Source organism: Clytia hemisphaerica, unplaced genomic scaffold (assembly GCF_902728285.1).
Source record: "Clytia hemisphaerica strain Z4C2 unplaced genomic scaffold, Clytia hemisphaerica genome assembly, whole genome shotgun sequence".
NCBI lineage: Eukaryota > Metazoa > Cnidaria > Hydrozoa > Leptothecata > Clytiidae > Clytia > Clytia hemisphaerica.
Genome location: NW_027103851.1, coordinates 2,327,004 through 2,342,730, shown reverse-complemented (window position 1 = coordinate 2,342,730; position 15,727 = coordinate 2,327,004). Strand labels below are relative to the sequence as shown.

General features: G+C 36.7%; 1 protein-coding gene across 1 annotated transcript; it reads left to right on the top strand.

Annotated features, from left to right (window-relative positions):
* The first annotated feature begins 2,584 nt into the window (after positions 1 to 2,584).
* LOC136807837 (uncharacterized) lies at positions 2,585 to 7,882 on the top strand. The gene is made up of 7 exons (XM_067064459.1): positions 2,585 to 2,616; positions 2,955 to 3,272; positions 5,076 to 5,390; positions 5,643 to 5,948; positions 6,066 to 6,248; positions 6,378 to 6,837; positions 6,967 to 7,882. The coding sequence occupies exons 2-7, from the start codon at positions 3,035 to 3,037 to the stop codon at positions 7,880 to 7,882; spliced, it is 2,418 nt and encodes an 805-aa protein (XP_066920560.1). The 5' UTR covers positions 2,585 to 2,616; positions 2,955 to 3,034.
* Positions 7,883 to 15,727: the final 7,845 nt, after the last annotated feature.

Here is a 15,727-nt window from a genome sequence, read left to right as displayed (position 1 = left end):
AGCACTGATTATGAATACACAATCGAATTACTAGCTAAGCATGATGAATATCCTTGGGGCACCTTTGCCGCAATGACAAGAATCCCTCTCAAATTCAGGCATCGTGACATTCCCAGGAACCGGCTGCCGCAAGTTAAACCATGAATATTCATGGTTAGGCGCATACAGACTGGTATGGACTGCAGCACGGAAACCTCTACTTTCCTGAGAACGGAGCCTTCATTTGAAAGTTCACGTTAACCTACAGAAAATCTAACACAAAGTGGTTCAAATCACTATATTATTACTTGTGGTGTACAAATGCTGGTCAATACTTGCGTATATATACGCATGTTATCGTGCGTTACAGTGATAGTAAAGGTGGGGAAATATAATACGTGCGGAGCTTACAGCCCTTACTCAGGCAAGTTAAGGCCTGTGCAAAAAATCAATTTTTTGGAAATTTTTTTTTGAAAATAAAAGATATTTAAAACTCTAATATTTCCTGGGATTTTTATCGCATCATTTGATTCCTTAATTTTTTGCACAGGCCTTAACTTGCTCGAGTATGGTGGTAGACGGAAAACAAAATCGGCGGTAGAGTTTCGAAGAAACGGACGATACTTAAAAAAGTTTTGGGCTTATTTCTTAGAAAGTAATTTGTCTTGGACTATAGCATACATCGTCATTTTTTTCTCTAAATATGAAACATATTCGATCTCGAATTTATAAGGATCACGCTCGTTTCAAAACACTGGGAATAACAACAGAGTTGCCTGATTGTGTTAAAAAATAGGTCGCCCAGAAAAAAGTGACTTTTTGATATCGTGGCATGTGACAAGATTCTTGTTACAGTATGTGGCCCCCAAAACGTCGATCAAATTTAAAATTTCTCTCAAATCTAGAGGAAAAGACGTTTTACAAAAATTTTTGCTGCATGAAAAACTTTAACATCTCTACTTTTTTTCCCGGAAGTTCTTTTTCAAAATTTTCAATTTCAACAATATTTTTCAATCGCTTAAAGATAGGTAGCTTTTTTCTAACGGCCCCCCAAAAAATAGTTTGAAATCTTAGCGATTTCTTAAGATATCTTTAAGCAGGGATATGATATATCCCTGCTTTAAGATATGAATACAAGATTTTGACCATGGTTTTGAAATGTGATTTAGAGGCTTATGGGCATAAATTTGTTTGATCAAATTTTTACAGTATACCCCTGGTTGTCAAAACGGAGGTTTGGGGCCCCCAAGACGTAGGTGTACCTTAAGGGAAGAAATTTTCGCGGGAACAAAATTTCGCGGTTTTCGCGGATTTTGCCTAAAACCGCGAAATTAAGTTCCCGCGATATTTTACAAAATCGTCAATCCGCGAAATTAAATTCCCGCGTTGTCAAATTTGGACCAAAGACGCATCTTAATGGTGCCGAACTTTTCAATGAAAAATTTTTTGAAGATTTTGATGACGTCAGCAAAAATTGCAATTTTTTGCTGACGTCATCAAATCTTTCCAAAAAATTTTTTTCAAAAAGTTACATTTCAGTTACATGCATCTTTGGTTCAAATTTTGGATAGATTTGACATGTATTTTTTATATTATAGCGATTATACGATTTATGACGTCACCAAATTCGATCAAATTATGACGTCATGATTACAATTTCTTTAATAATTAATTTTTAGGTTAATATTTAATTACGTAACACCGGATCCTGAAACCTTAAGGTATAGGGGTACTTTAGAGCCCTAAGTGGATCTCTGAATCTGGCTGCTATTGGTAGCGAAAACTTAGGGTAAACTGTTAGGTTTTTGAGACTTGCCCTAAGTCACTCGAGAATTCGTACTATTTCAAGCCTTAAAACAGGTTTTTTGCTTATTTAATAACGCTTTTGGTCAAGAATATCCTGCAACCGCGAAATTAAATTCCCGCGATTTTTTCGAAAATCGATGAACCGCGAAATTAAATTCCCGCAAAAAAAATTATTTGACCAACCGCGAAATTAAATTCCCGCGAAAATTTCTTCCCTTAAGGCATAGTATCAAACAGTGTTCATTTCGCGTGAACAAGATGTCAGTTCAAAGAACACTGAGAGATGGCACTGTAAGAAATGGATTGAGGAATTTCCTCATTCCAATTTTTAAAGATCGGTTCTACATAGTTTCTATTCGATGTTTATGGGACGTCGTTGAAAAAGATCTAGGAGTAGCTGCATATAATATCGATACAAAGCGTCTCGAACTGGAGAATATTGTTGACTCATTTGAAAATGTTGTGGCATACTTTTCTTGCACGTGTGCAATGGAATCGAACAATTTGAGAGAGGAGCTGAAGAAAAAACGGGATGTTGTTGGTTATGAAAATGACAATGAATTTGAAGATTACGATGAGGACGACTCGCTTATACCAGGTAACGAAGATTTCTCTATATTTCTTATTTTTTAACTGACGTCCATTAATTTCCTATAACGCCCTTTGAAATTTATTTCCTAATTATAATATTTTTTATCACTTCAGGGGTGGCATTTTGGATTGCTCTGTCCACGACAAAACATGGTGCCTCAAAATTTGAAACCGAAATATCCAAAAAGATCATGCTTGCTGGTCGTAATGTCACATCTTGCCGACCAATTCAAACAAGAGGTAACTAAAGCAATGTCATAAGACTATTTTTTCCAAAATTAAGCTAAATCCTATCTGTAAAATGAAGAAATGTTAACTATCAATGTGAACAAGAAATAGTTTACGCAATGGTATTAGGCTATTTTTATTAAGAATTTAATTTAACTAAATTCTATCTGTAAAATGGGTAAATTCAAACAAGATTTCATTATAATATCACATTAGGGTTTTTTAAATTTTAACTAAATTCTATCTTTGAAATGGAGAAATCATAGTTTTTTTCATAGAAAAGCATATTAAAGAGACTGTCAGGTTTTATTTCAAATTATGTAAATCAATTCTCTTGCGCTTTCTTTCAGGGCAAGGAAAGATCGGCACCGAAGAAGCTTATACAAGATCTTTATGTCAAGTGTTGAAAGATCACAATTCAACAAAACTAATGAACAAAGCCATGCATTTCTATTGGGAAGCCGTACGAATAAAAGCTTATAAGCGAGATCGGCTATCCTTATTGGAAAAACCAGTTTTCTCTGAATTCGAAGAAGGTGAACCACTTGCCAAATTGAAAATTCGTCCAACACTTCCGGAAAATATAAAAGAAGAAATACTGAAGACAATTGACGATATGAAAATCTTCAAAATCAACTTTTCACTGGACGTATCCGATACACTTGAATGTAAGACACTTTCTTATTCCTAATAGTATCTAGCTGTTTCTGCTTATTGCATTGATCTTAAGGAGAAGTACTTGCACCGGTAGGGTGATCCCACCTTCCTTATTCCCATCTTATTCCAAAAATTAAGGTTGCTTGTTCCCAATAGTGTATGGTAGTTACTTGTTATTACATGAAACTTAAGGAAAAGGTCAAGTGGCGGTTAGGGTGGTAGGGCGAGCCCACCCCCTTATTCCCATCTTATTCCAAAAATTAAGGTTGCTTGTTCTCACTAGTGTATGGTAGTTACTTGTTATTACATGAATCTTAAGGAAAAGGTCGAAGTGGCGTATTGGGTGGTAGGGCGAGCCCACCCCCTTATTCCCATCTTATTCCAAAAATTAAGGTTGCTTGTTCCCACTAGTGTATGGTAGTTACTTGTTATTACATGAATCTTAAGGAAAAGGTCAAAGTGGCGTATTGGGTGGTAGGGCGAGCCCACCCTCCTTATTCCCATCTTATTCCAAAAATTAAGGTTGCTTGTTCCCACTAGTGTATGGTAGTTACTTGTTATTACATGAATCTTAAGGAAAAGGTCAAAGTGGCGTATTGGGTGGTAGGGCGAGCCCACCCCCTTATTCCCATCTTATTCCCAAAATTAAGGTTGCTTGTTCCCACTAGTGTATGGTAGTTACTTGTTATTACATGAATCTTAAGGAAAAGGTCAAAGTGGCGGTTGGGTGGTAGGGTGAGCCCACCCTCTTATTCCCATCTTATTCCAAAATTAAGGTTGCTTGTTCCCACTAGTGTATGGTAGTTACTTGTTATTACATGAATCTTAAGGAAAAGGTCAAAGTGGCGTATTGGGTGGTAGGGCGAGCCCACCCTTCTTATTCCCATCTTATTCCAAAAATTAAGGTTGCTTGTTCCCACTAGTGTATGGTAGTTACTTGTTATTACATGAATCTTAAGGAAAAGGTCAAAGTGGCGGTTTGGGTGGTAGGGCGAGCCCACCCCCTTATTCCCATCTTATTCCAAAAATTAAGGTTGCTTGTTCTCACTAGTGTATGGTAGTTACTTGTTATTACATGAATCTTAAGAAAAGGTCAAGTGGCGTTTGGGTGGTAGGGCGAGCCCACCCCCTTATTCCATCTTATTCCAAAAATTAAGGTTGCTTGTTCCCACTAGTGTATGGTAGTTACTTGTTATTACATGAATCTTAAGGAAAAGGTCAAGTGGCGGTTTGGGTGGTAGGGCGAGCCCACCCCCTTATTCCCATCTTATTCCAAAAATTAAGGTTGCTTGTTCCCACTAGTGTATGGTAGTTACTTGTTATTACATGAATCTTAAGGAAAAGGTCAAAGTGGCGGTTTGGGTGGTAGGGCGAACCCACCTCCTTATTCCCATCTTATTCCAAAAATTAAGGTTGCTTGTTCCCACTAGTGTATGGTAGTTACTTGTTATTACATGAATCTTAAGGAAAAGGTCAAAGTGGCGGTTTGGGTGGTAGGGCGAGCCCACCCCCTTATTCCCATCTTATTCCAAAAATTAAGGTTGCTTGTTCTCACTAGTGTATGGTAGTTACTTGTTATTACATGAATCTTAAGGAAAAGGTCAAAGTGGCGTATTGGGTGGTAGGGCGAGCCCACCCTCCTTATTCTCATCTTATTCCCAAAATTAAGGTTGCTTGTTCCCACTAGTGTATGGTAGTTACTTGTTATTACACAAAAGTCAGAGAAAGGGTGAAGTTGTACTCGAAGGCTTCAAGTTGACCTTAGTCGTTTTTTCAATACAAGTGGTAAAGAGCACATCTTGAATCTTTTTCAGCTTCTGAAGTGTCAGCCAAGTTTATTCCCACTGATCCCATATGCATTGCTGTTGATCATATCGAAAGGCACATGAGAAAGAAGAATTATGCCATTTCTCAAGGAAAGATATACAAGAAAGCTCCTGACAGCCAATTCACGTACGTTTATTGCATTACCGTACCAAAGTATCTTAAGAAACTTCTTGGAATTGCAAAGATTGCCAACAAACTTGCATCACACATTACAGCAGTCAGCAACTTGTTATCGGATCCTGATTGCGGACTTATCAAGCCCATCAAAATTTTGTATAACATTATTGAAGTTCTTCCAGAAGGTACAATTTTCCTGATATCAGAAAAAAGGTTTTACAAAATCAAACAGTTCCCCCAAGGTTGCACGCCGAGGGCATTCGTACGTTACCAGTATCTCAAAGACAGAACTCCATACCCAAGACCATTTGTTCAAGGTTAGTAAATCTTACGTTTTTTCTTGTTATTTTAAGTTGAAATAGCTTTTGAGGTTACATTCAACTCTTTAACTTTAACATTTCCAGATTCGATGTGTAAGTATGGTTTTATTTTTTCAGGAATATTCAACAGTTTTCCCGATGCGAAAACTCGTACAGAATTTCTACAAAAGTATTATCAGCTGTTGCTACACCGTAAATTTCCCATGAAAGAGCCAAAGCTACTTCTCCAAGGGGAATCGGACTCGGGGAAGACCAGTTGGGCGGCACCATTTGATGGAATCATTTCTACAGAGAATATTGCGGGTGTTACCCAAGAAGGGAAGTTTGCTGGTCATCTTATCAATAACCAAACTGAATTGGTATTCATGGACGAGTGGACCGTCAACTCTTTGAGCTGTGAAGATGCTAAACGAATTCTACAAGGTAAATAGCCTCAAAGTACTAAGTATGTGCAAAAGCTTTCTGTTCGGAAGATGCTAATTTAACTGTAAACCTTTAGCTTCGTAAGTAGTCTAACTCAAGGATATTTAATTGTTTCAGGTGGTCTTGTGATGCTAGCTCAAAAGCACGCGTCAGCGACCAAAGTGATGTACAACTCGGGCTTCTTCATAACGACCAACGTTCTGCCAAACTTTGGAATCTCCTTAGATCATGACGCAGTGTATTCTCGTCTAAAAGTCTTCATGACAAAGCCACTACCAAAGAAAGATTCAAGTGTTACAAGTGAGTATTGATCGAGTCGTGTTACATTAAAAAAAAAAAGAGAGAACTGTTAATTTCATACTTACTTCGATGCTTTCTCTACCTTTATTTGTACATTTTGAAAAGTCAGTTTACTTCTTTGCTTTTTAGAATGGCTACGAACAAACTGCATGCAAGTGTTCCATTATTGTGCTGAAGTGTTAAAAGAAACGCCACTTTTCGAGACTTGTGACGATGCATATGTTTTTGCACCGGCCACCGGAGCCCCTGAAGAAGAAGGAGCGGTTTACAACGATTACGATGGTGCAGCCCACACTAAACTTGTTGCGCTTTCGGATTTCCACGACGAAGAGGATGAATTGGATAGTTCACAAGCGGCAATAAGCCAGATCCACGAACAAATCATTCGCGATCCACTTATTGATGATGAGGACATCGACTATTACTTTTTGGAATCGGATGAAGCAAATCCTGCACGGTGGTCAAAAGAACACAATCTGTTCAGTACCGAGAAGAATACAACCCATTACCGATTAGCCATCAACACGTTGACATACATGTCAGAAGACGATTGGAAGAAAGTGCCAATTCATTGTGATGACATAAAAAGGTAAAAATAATAGAAGTCTTAGATGTGCAGTGCCAGAGAACGTTACAACTCGTCCTAGATAATGCTGAACTTTTTCTGGTTAGCTGACCTATAAACATATCATAACGCTCTCTTTTTTTTACTCTACAGATACCAAATCAGAAAGAGAAGGAAGTGGCGTGGTGCAGATACCTTCTACGAAGCCTGGTTGATCAGAGAATCAAGAAAGCAAACCACAGTAATACCCGAAACACCAGAAAAAGCAACAAGTCCAGAACCAGATCAATTGCTGTCCCCAGCCGTCACTACCAGCACTCCATTGAATAAATGCATTGGAAAGTCTTCAGCGCAGCCGAGAATAATCAAATTCAGTCCTCTAAAACGTAAACGTCAACATGGGGCGACGGCTGACAAGAGAAACGACGCCAACGATGATAGTGATTCCATAAATTTCACTACCTCGACGAGCGAAGAAGAAATGCTCAACCAAGCAAAAAAGTCCAAAACAAACAATTGTTCGCCAAGTGACTTAGATGGAAAAAGCAAAAAGTCATCCAAGAAGGGTTTGCCAAGACTATTGTTTACCGATTCGGACAGTGAGGATGAACTACCTGAGAGAAAACAGAAGTCCAAGAAGTTACCAACAGATCTACCGACTACCTCGACAATCGTTGAAGATATAAAGCCTGATCTACGCCAGCCACCATGCCGTAAAACTGCAAGTGAGATCTCAAATCCTATTGTTCTCAGTGACGATTCTGAGGAAGATGTAAAACCAACGATCAGGCGGCAGCCATGCCGAAAGACAGAAAGCAAGATTCTTAACCCAATCTCGCTGAGTGACGAATCGGAGACGGAAGGTGACGTGGAACCCAAAAAGAAAACTCCAGCTAAGCAGCTACCAATGCCATCTTCTGCTGTTCCTGGTGAAGACGAAGATATTTCGGACTTCGAAATAAAGCCTAAACTGCCGAGAATACCTCTACGTAAAACAAAAACAAAGATCAACAACCCAATCAGCCTTGTCAGCGATTCAGATGCTGAAGAAGAAAAACAACCGAAGTAAAAAACGCAAATGCTGTATTTACTTTTTATGTGATTGTAATCCTATTGTTGTGTTTCTATTTTTAAAAATTATTAGAATTATTAAAAATTATCTTATCGTGTTCATTGACTTAAAAGATAGCTCAAATGCAAACCACTGTTGCCTTAATCTTATATTTAAGAGTATAATCGACATTAGATAAGTGACCACCCCAACCGCCACTTGACCTCTTCCTTAAGTTTCATGTGATAACAAGTAACTACCATACACTAGTGGGAACAAGCAACCTTAATTTTTGGAATAAGATGGGAATAAGGGGTGGGCTCGCCCTACCACCCAAACCGCCACTTGACCTTTTCCTTAAGATTCATGTAATAACAAGTAACTACCATACACTAGTGGGAACAAGCAACCTTAATTTTTGGAATAAGATGGGAATAAGGGGGTGGGCTCGCCCTACCACCCAAACCGCCACTTTGACCTTTTCCTTAAGATTCATGTAATAACAAGTAACTACCATACACTAGTGAGAACAAGCAACCTTAATTTTTGGAATAAGATGGGAATAAGGGGGTGGGCTCGCCCTACCACCCAAACCGCCACTTTGACCTTTTCCTTAAGATTCATGTAATAACAAGTAACTACCATACACTAGTGGGAACAAGCAACCTTAATTTTGGGAATAAGATGGGAATAAGGAGGGTGGGCTCGCCCTACCACCCAATACGCCACTTTGACCTTTTCCTTAAGATTCATGTAATAACAAGTAACTACCATACACTAGTGGGAACAAGCAACCTTAATTTTTGGAATAAGATGGGAATAAGGGGGTGGGCTCGCCCTACCACCCAAACCGCCACTTTGACCTTTTCCTTAAGATTCATGTAATAACAAGTAACTACCATACACTAGTGAGAACAAGCAACCTTAATTTTTGGAATAAGATGGGAATAAGGGGGTGGGCTCGCCCTACCACCCAAACCGCCACTTTGACCTTTTCCTTAAGATTCATGTAATAACAAGTAACTACCATACACTAGTGGGAACAAGCAACCTTAAATTTTGGAATAAGATGGGAATAAGGGGGTGGGCTCGCCCTACCACCCAAACCGCCACTTTGACCTTTTCCTTAAGATTCATGTAATAACAAGTAACTACCATACACTAGTGAGAACAAGCAACCTTAATTTTTGGAATAAGATGGGAATAAGGGGGTGGGCTCGCCCTACCACCCAAACCGCCACTTTGACCTTTTCCTTAAGATTCATGTAATAACAAGTAACTACCATACACTAGTGGGAACAAGCAACCTTAATTTTTGGAATAAGATGGGAATAAGGGGGTGGGCTCGCCCTACCACCCAATACGCCACTTTGACCTTTTCCTTAAGATTCATGTAATAACAAGTAACTACCATACACTAGTGGGAACAAGCAACCTTAATTTTTGGAATAAGATGGGAATAAGGGGGTGGGCTCGCCCTACCACCCAAACCGCCACTTTGACCTTTTCCTTAAGATTCATGTAATAACAAGTAACTACCATACACTAGTGGGAACAAGCAACCTTAATTTTTGGAATAAGATGAGAATAAGGAGGGTGGGCTCGCCCTACCACCCAAACCGCCACTTTGACCTTTTCCTTAAAATTCATAATAGCAAGTAACTACCATACACTAGTGGGAACAAGCAACCTTAATTTTTGGAATAAGATGGGAATAAGGGGGTGGGCTCGCCCTACCACCCAAACCGCCACTTTGACCTTTTCCTTAAGATTCATGTAATAACAAGTAACTACCATACACTAGTGGGAACAAGCAACCTTAATTTTGGGAATAAGATGGGAATAAGAGGGTGGGCTCGCCCTACCACCCAAACCGCCACTTTGACCTTTTCCTTAAGATTCATGTAATAACAAGTAACTACCATACACTAGTGGGAACAAGCAACCTTAATTTTGGAAATAAGATGGAGATAAATGATTTTTCAATGTGTCACAATTCTATTGCTACTTTAAGCAAAAATAATTTAATAATAATTTTTTTATTATTTATAGATTTTTATGATATATTAGTGTTTGCTAAACAAAACTTTTCAAGCAAAGAAAATCACAATTGTTTTTTTACAAATTTTTTGAATGCTGCAGAATCGGCCCGTACTCTTAAAGAATCACGTGTTCTCGATTGATGAAATATAAAACTTTTGTCTTTGACAATGGCAGCTCAACTTTTATCACCGTGCTTGGCAATTCCTTTCAACAATTGTTCATCTTCTTCAATTGTAAATTTAATGTTTTTTGCCTGCCTTTTCGGTTGCACCTTTTGCATAAGACTTTTGATTGGAGAGTTGTTAAGTGGAATACTTGGGATTGTAGATGCAGCTACGGTACTTGTAATCTCGTTGTCAACACCAGGAGAGTCATTAGAGTTTAGATCTTTTACAGAAGGTCTGGACGAGCATAGTTTTTGAACTCTTTGCATAATGTTGTTAACCTCGAGGGACTGGGCTTCCATTTCGTCATCATCAAACATATCTTCATCAGAGTCGACAGTGAGAAGTGTTCCGGTGTCTTGCGTTATCTGAAAAGATGGGCCAGCTTGATCATTCAGCGACGTGTTTCTTGATAAATGTGCAAGGTCTTCAAATATTTCTGACACTGCCTCTTGCTGATTTTTACGTGCTGAACCGATCATTTTCTCCATACACCTTTTCCCTCTGTTGCAACTATTCTTGATTGCTTCTTCTTGTAATGCACCTTGGCAACCTCTGAGCTGTGTTTTTGATCTTCCGAAATGATTTCTTGTTCTGAACGAGATAGCCTGTCAGCACTTGCAGTTTCTACAATCTGCCTATATCGGGTGGGATGTATGTACTTTCCGATGGCTTGATGTACCAATATTGTCATTGCACTAGTTAAAGATTGATATTGAGTACCTGCTGTCGATACAAGAAGATAGTCACTGGTTGGTTTCATCAGCGGTCTGATAAAGTCAACATAGGTGTCGAGTATTGTAAATATTTCTTTTGTTAGAATGAGCGTATCAAAGAGATACTTCCCTGTTGTTTTGAACTCCCGTTGGTCGATGAATCCATCCGCTTGTTTTGCCTTTGCAATCATTGGTAAAGTTAGAAACTGGAAAGTCATTGGCCTGCTACATTTAACACGTAAGAAAAGATACGTGGTAACAAAACGAGTACAAAATGTCAACTCCTGCTTATTTGGTAACGGTGCTTGTGCTTTACATTTATCCACAATTCTCTTAAAGTTTGTTATATGAAAAGGGATAACCTCTTCCATGTCTTCTAAACTTGCCCAACTATCACGTCCTATAAGAGTTTCTAAATCAAAATTTCTTGTTCCATCAAGACGCTTCTTTTTGCGTAAATTATCCTTCGCTCGTCGCAAGTATACTTCAGTTATTGCAAAAAAACGAAGCTCATTGTCATTTACTCCCATTGCCTTTCTGAAATCCATCAAATCAGAAATCGATTTGATATAATTCAAGGTTCCTGAAGAAGAAAGCTTCCAGTCTTCTTCCAAAACAGTTAAGAATTTCAGAATAATTGTTGTAGATCCTATACAACAATCAATCAACTCATTAGATAACGGAGCTTGTGTTTCGTTGTCTCCAGTACTGTTCATTAAAAATTTTAAAGCCCTCTTAGCAATCTGTTTGGCTTCTCTGCTATTTTTACCTCCACCAGCAGTAGTGTTTAACCAATCGAAAAATGTTTTCCCGATTCCTTCGTCCATAGAATAATAAGGTTTAGAATAGGTAGAGGCTTTCCTTTGTACAATTGGTTGGTTCTGTTCTATTATATTTCTGCTAACTTCTGGCTGTTCATCAAAGTAATAAAACCAAGGATGTTTATTCTCGATGTGTTTTCTCAACCCACGCTTGCTTCCGAAATCAGCATGTAAACATAATTTAGCAGGACAAGTAAATTTACCTTGATCATTCTCCTTGAAAATCAGTTTCCGTTTTCCATTTGCAGATCCATTGAGCGAATGCCAGTCTACGAAGAGCACTCTTCTGCGGGCCATGCCCGTCTTTGATATCTTACAAAGTTGGATTTAATTTCACTTTATACTTTCATAAACTCATAATTTGTACGATAGACGGGGGTCTGATACTTTCTTTCTTTGTAGATCTTATTGTTCTTTTTATATGCTCTTACTGGTCATTGGTTTGATTTAGAAAAGGGGGTAAGTCAAAGTAGATACAGATACAGATTTAGAGGAAGGATTCAGAATCAAAGGTGAAGAGTAGTAATACCCATATAAGTTAAAATGATAGGCGGAGGTACTCTCCACCCTTTAAATCCGCAAAAGCATGGCGTCATCATGAAATTGGCGCTCATTTGAAAACAACCAACTAAATTCAATTTACATCAAATATTACTCATAGAAATGAAATGTTTTATGTTAAGTTAGGTCTAACAAACCCAAACTAAACAACTTCTAGTTTCAAAATAAGAAATTATTCGTAATATATTAGGGAAAATTACTTACATCTATTATAAAAGAAATGAGTCCGTTAAGAATATGGATTTGTTCTCCATTATTGGGAATAATTTAGGTTTCGAAAAAGTAAAAAATATCAACGTACATTCTGTACTTTTAGAAACAAGAACAATATACCAAAAATGTTCTTACTCTTACGGAATGAATCTTTCATCCAATCGTTCTTTCATTTTAGGTAAAAAACTAGACTTACAGTATATAGAATATAAGAACACGTTGAATAATCATCCCGTACATTTTGTTCTTAAAATTAAGAAAGGGGAATAGTAATTATTCTCATTTTTAGAGAATAAATCATTCTTTTGATTCCATAAGAAATCAGTCTCTTTAGAAATGAGAAGTTGTTCTTTCTCATTGGGAATAAACTAGGTAAAATATTGAACTTTACAACGTCCATATAACTTTAGATGAACGCGTTGAAGAAAAAATGATCGGAATTGTTATCATCCTTTCAATCATTTATCAAATAACAAACCAATCTCTTTATAAATCAGAAATTGTTCTTACTTTTGGGAACAATCAAGATTTAAAGAGAAGAGAATATAAGAATATGTTGAATTTTTTACGCGTACATTTTCTTCTTAGGAAAAGAAAGATGGATAGACATTGTTCTCATTCCTAGAGAACAAATCCTTCTATTCATTATATGAGAATTTATTCTCTAGAAATTGTCAAATTGTTCCATCTCATCGGGAATAAACTAGGTTTCATGAACGCAGAATATATTCAACTTTTCGCCTGTACATTCTGTTCATTTAAAAACAAGAAAAACGGGTCGAAATTGTTCTTATTCTTACAGAATGGATCGTACCATTGGTTTAATAACAAACCATTCTCTTTCAATACCAGAAAGTGTTCATTCCTAAGGGGAATAAAGTTTTTTCAAGAAAGTAGAACATAATGAGCTTTTTATCAGTAATAGTTTGATGAATAGATTAAATAACAATTTATCCCTCAACAAAGTGAATAAAAGTGAACAATCTGTCAATCTCTCGAGATCAATTTCCTAAACAGTTCAATAAAGAATAAAGTAGATACTGAAATCATGTTCCTTCAATGGACATCGCAATACAAATAAATTTCTATTCTTTTGAAAGCCGCTCAATAAGGATTGGCCTCTAGAGGTTATAAAAATCAAAACATTTTTCATTAGGGAATACCTATTTAATTTCCCAAAGCAATTAACCATGAAATGAATGATTGTTTCAAAAAGTAACATTGAATGAGACAAGAAACTATAAAATCGTCCACTATAAGGTAGTTAAAATCAAATTATTAAGCCCAGTGGTAATAGGGGGAGAAACTAAACTATTTGTGTTTTCCCTTAAATTTACGACCCGGTGGATATAAAATTTATGATTTTTATTAAATATTTCAAGATTTTCGATTATGCAAAGTCTAAACTGAAAAGTTAGAAATTTTCAAAATGACAATTTTGATTTAACAACGTCTTAATCAAATTCTAAAAACCAATCTCTTTTGAAAATAGTTCCATTCATGGAATATGCTGTGAAAATTTTAGAAAAACAGAAGAAACTGAAAATATCAAGCTTTAAAGGTATTTTTCTCCTACATCTTGCAAAGAAATGACAGAATTTGCCGTTTTTGCTGATTCAGCGAAAAAATTTATATGTAATATTAATTTTTTGTTATAAACTATTATTTCAAGCTGATAGAAATGGAATTCCAAGATTTTTTGCTGTTTCTCATATTTAGAATTTTCGGTTTTATCAATGCTGGTTCTAGGACCTCAAAATAATAGTTAACCTTTAAGATGCTATATCTTTTACCCATCCTCTAAAGTCACAGATGTATCTGCATTTTTTGAAAGGCATTAGGTGTAGAAAGTTTCCTATACCCCATTTTCATAACTTATTTTCATTATCCAAGGAGCTAGAGTGAGTTATATGCAATTTTTATCTAATTTTGGCGTCCCTCAGACGCAAGTATGTTATTTTGAAGCTGTCTCATACCATCAAAAACATATTTTTAAGTATGACCATCTTCCAAAACCATTCTTTCAAAATAAGAAAAAATAGTCTAACTCTGATAAATCTACAGGTCAAAATCCTCATTTTAATGACGACCTACGTTTTGGGGGCCGTCTCCGTTTTTGGAGCCATATACTGTATAGATTGACTATTTTCTTCAGTTCGTTAACTCATGGGTTTATTATAGAGACTCTGGATAAACATCGAATGAAACGGTGGAGAGCGAAGTATTGTATTTCCATTGTTTCAGAAAACAATCGATGTACAGGTTTTGTCCGCAAAGGACAACTGTCATGGCGGCTCGAAGGACTCTGATTTTGGAAAATGATTAATACTCTAATCAAATAAAATGCTTGTAATGACACGAAATTTTGAATTGGGAATATCTTTCCAATATTTCTCCGAGAAGAGCTGAGATTGACATATGTTAGACGTGAGTCTAATAGCTCCACTGTGGTATCAAAATCTTTTTGTGGCACGTGATGGTTTTTTTAAGGTTGAAGTTAGAAAATTTCTGGTGTCAATATTCAATTTCTTATATAGCATCAGCATGTTTTTTGCATTATTCTCGCAATATAAAACGTCATATAACGTCATAACTAGCTGAGTTTGAATCTCGGAGGAAAGCTTAAAGTCTCTTTTGGGAATTGGATAAGGGTCTCTTTGATGAGGAACTGCAAAAAAATACTACGAAAAATTATTTAATGGTGAAAGGAGGGTGAACAATAATGTCATTACTGCGGACGAGGGCTTGTACATGAGAAATTGGCAAAAATCAGCTAGTTAGATTTCCAGTGTCTATAATAATTCCTTGGTTAATTTTCAAAAAGCGCCACCTCTTCAAGAGGTTTACGCTTTTTCTTTATAGGAGTAAACTACATAAGAACATAAGGCTTAAAGCTTAAAAAGTTAAGAAAATCCGACAGTTTCAAAATTTTTGGTTGTTCTTATAAAGAAACGTGTATTAAGTTACGATTATCAAAATGAAAATGAACAAATGGCACAAAAACCAGTCCTGTGTTCTTCCATTCTTTCTTTTCAATTCTTCTCACATCATTGCAAAATATTTCATCAACAAGGAGGAAAATTCAGAAACTGCAATCGTAATTTTCTACATTTTGGATTACGAAAAAAACTGGGATCAAAAAGAAGTATTTCAAAAATTAAGAAAGTAATCAAAAGAAACCTTTAATACTTGGTCTCCTGTTAATTATTAAATGTCATTAAAATCAGCTTAATTATACCGTATGCCATCAATTAACGAGAATAGCCTTGATCCGGTTTAACATTCATCTATTATGAAATTCACAGACTAGATTCGGGAAATGGAGTCAAAAGGCTTGATTGTTCA

Bases quoted from the DNA above. Each gene is read 5' to 3' on its own strand.
- LOC136807837 (XM_067064459.1), top strand. From the start codon at position 3,035: ATGAACAAAGCCATGCATTTCTATTGGGAAGCCGTACGAATAAAAGCT. The intron at 3,273-5,075 runs GTAAGACACTTT...AATCTTTTTCAG, and splicing joins CGTATCCGATACACTTGAAT to CTTCTGAAGTGTCAGCCAAG. The intron at 6,249-6,377 runs GTGAGTATTGAT...TTTGCTTTTTAG, and splicing joins GAAAGATTCAAGTGTTACAA to AATGGCTACGAACAAACTGC.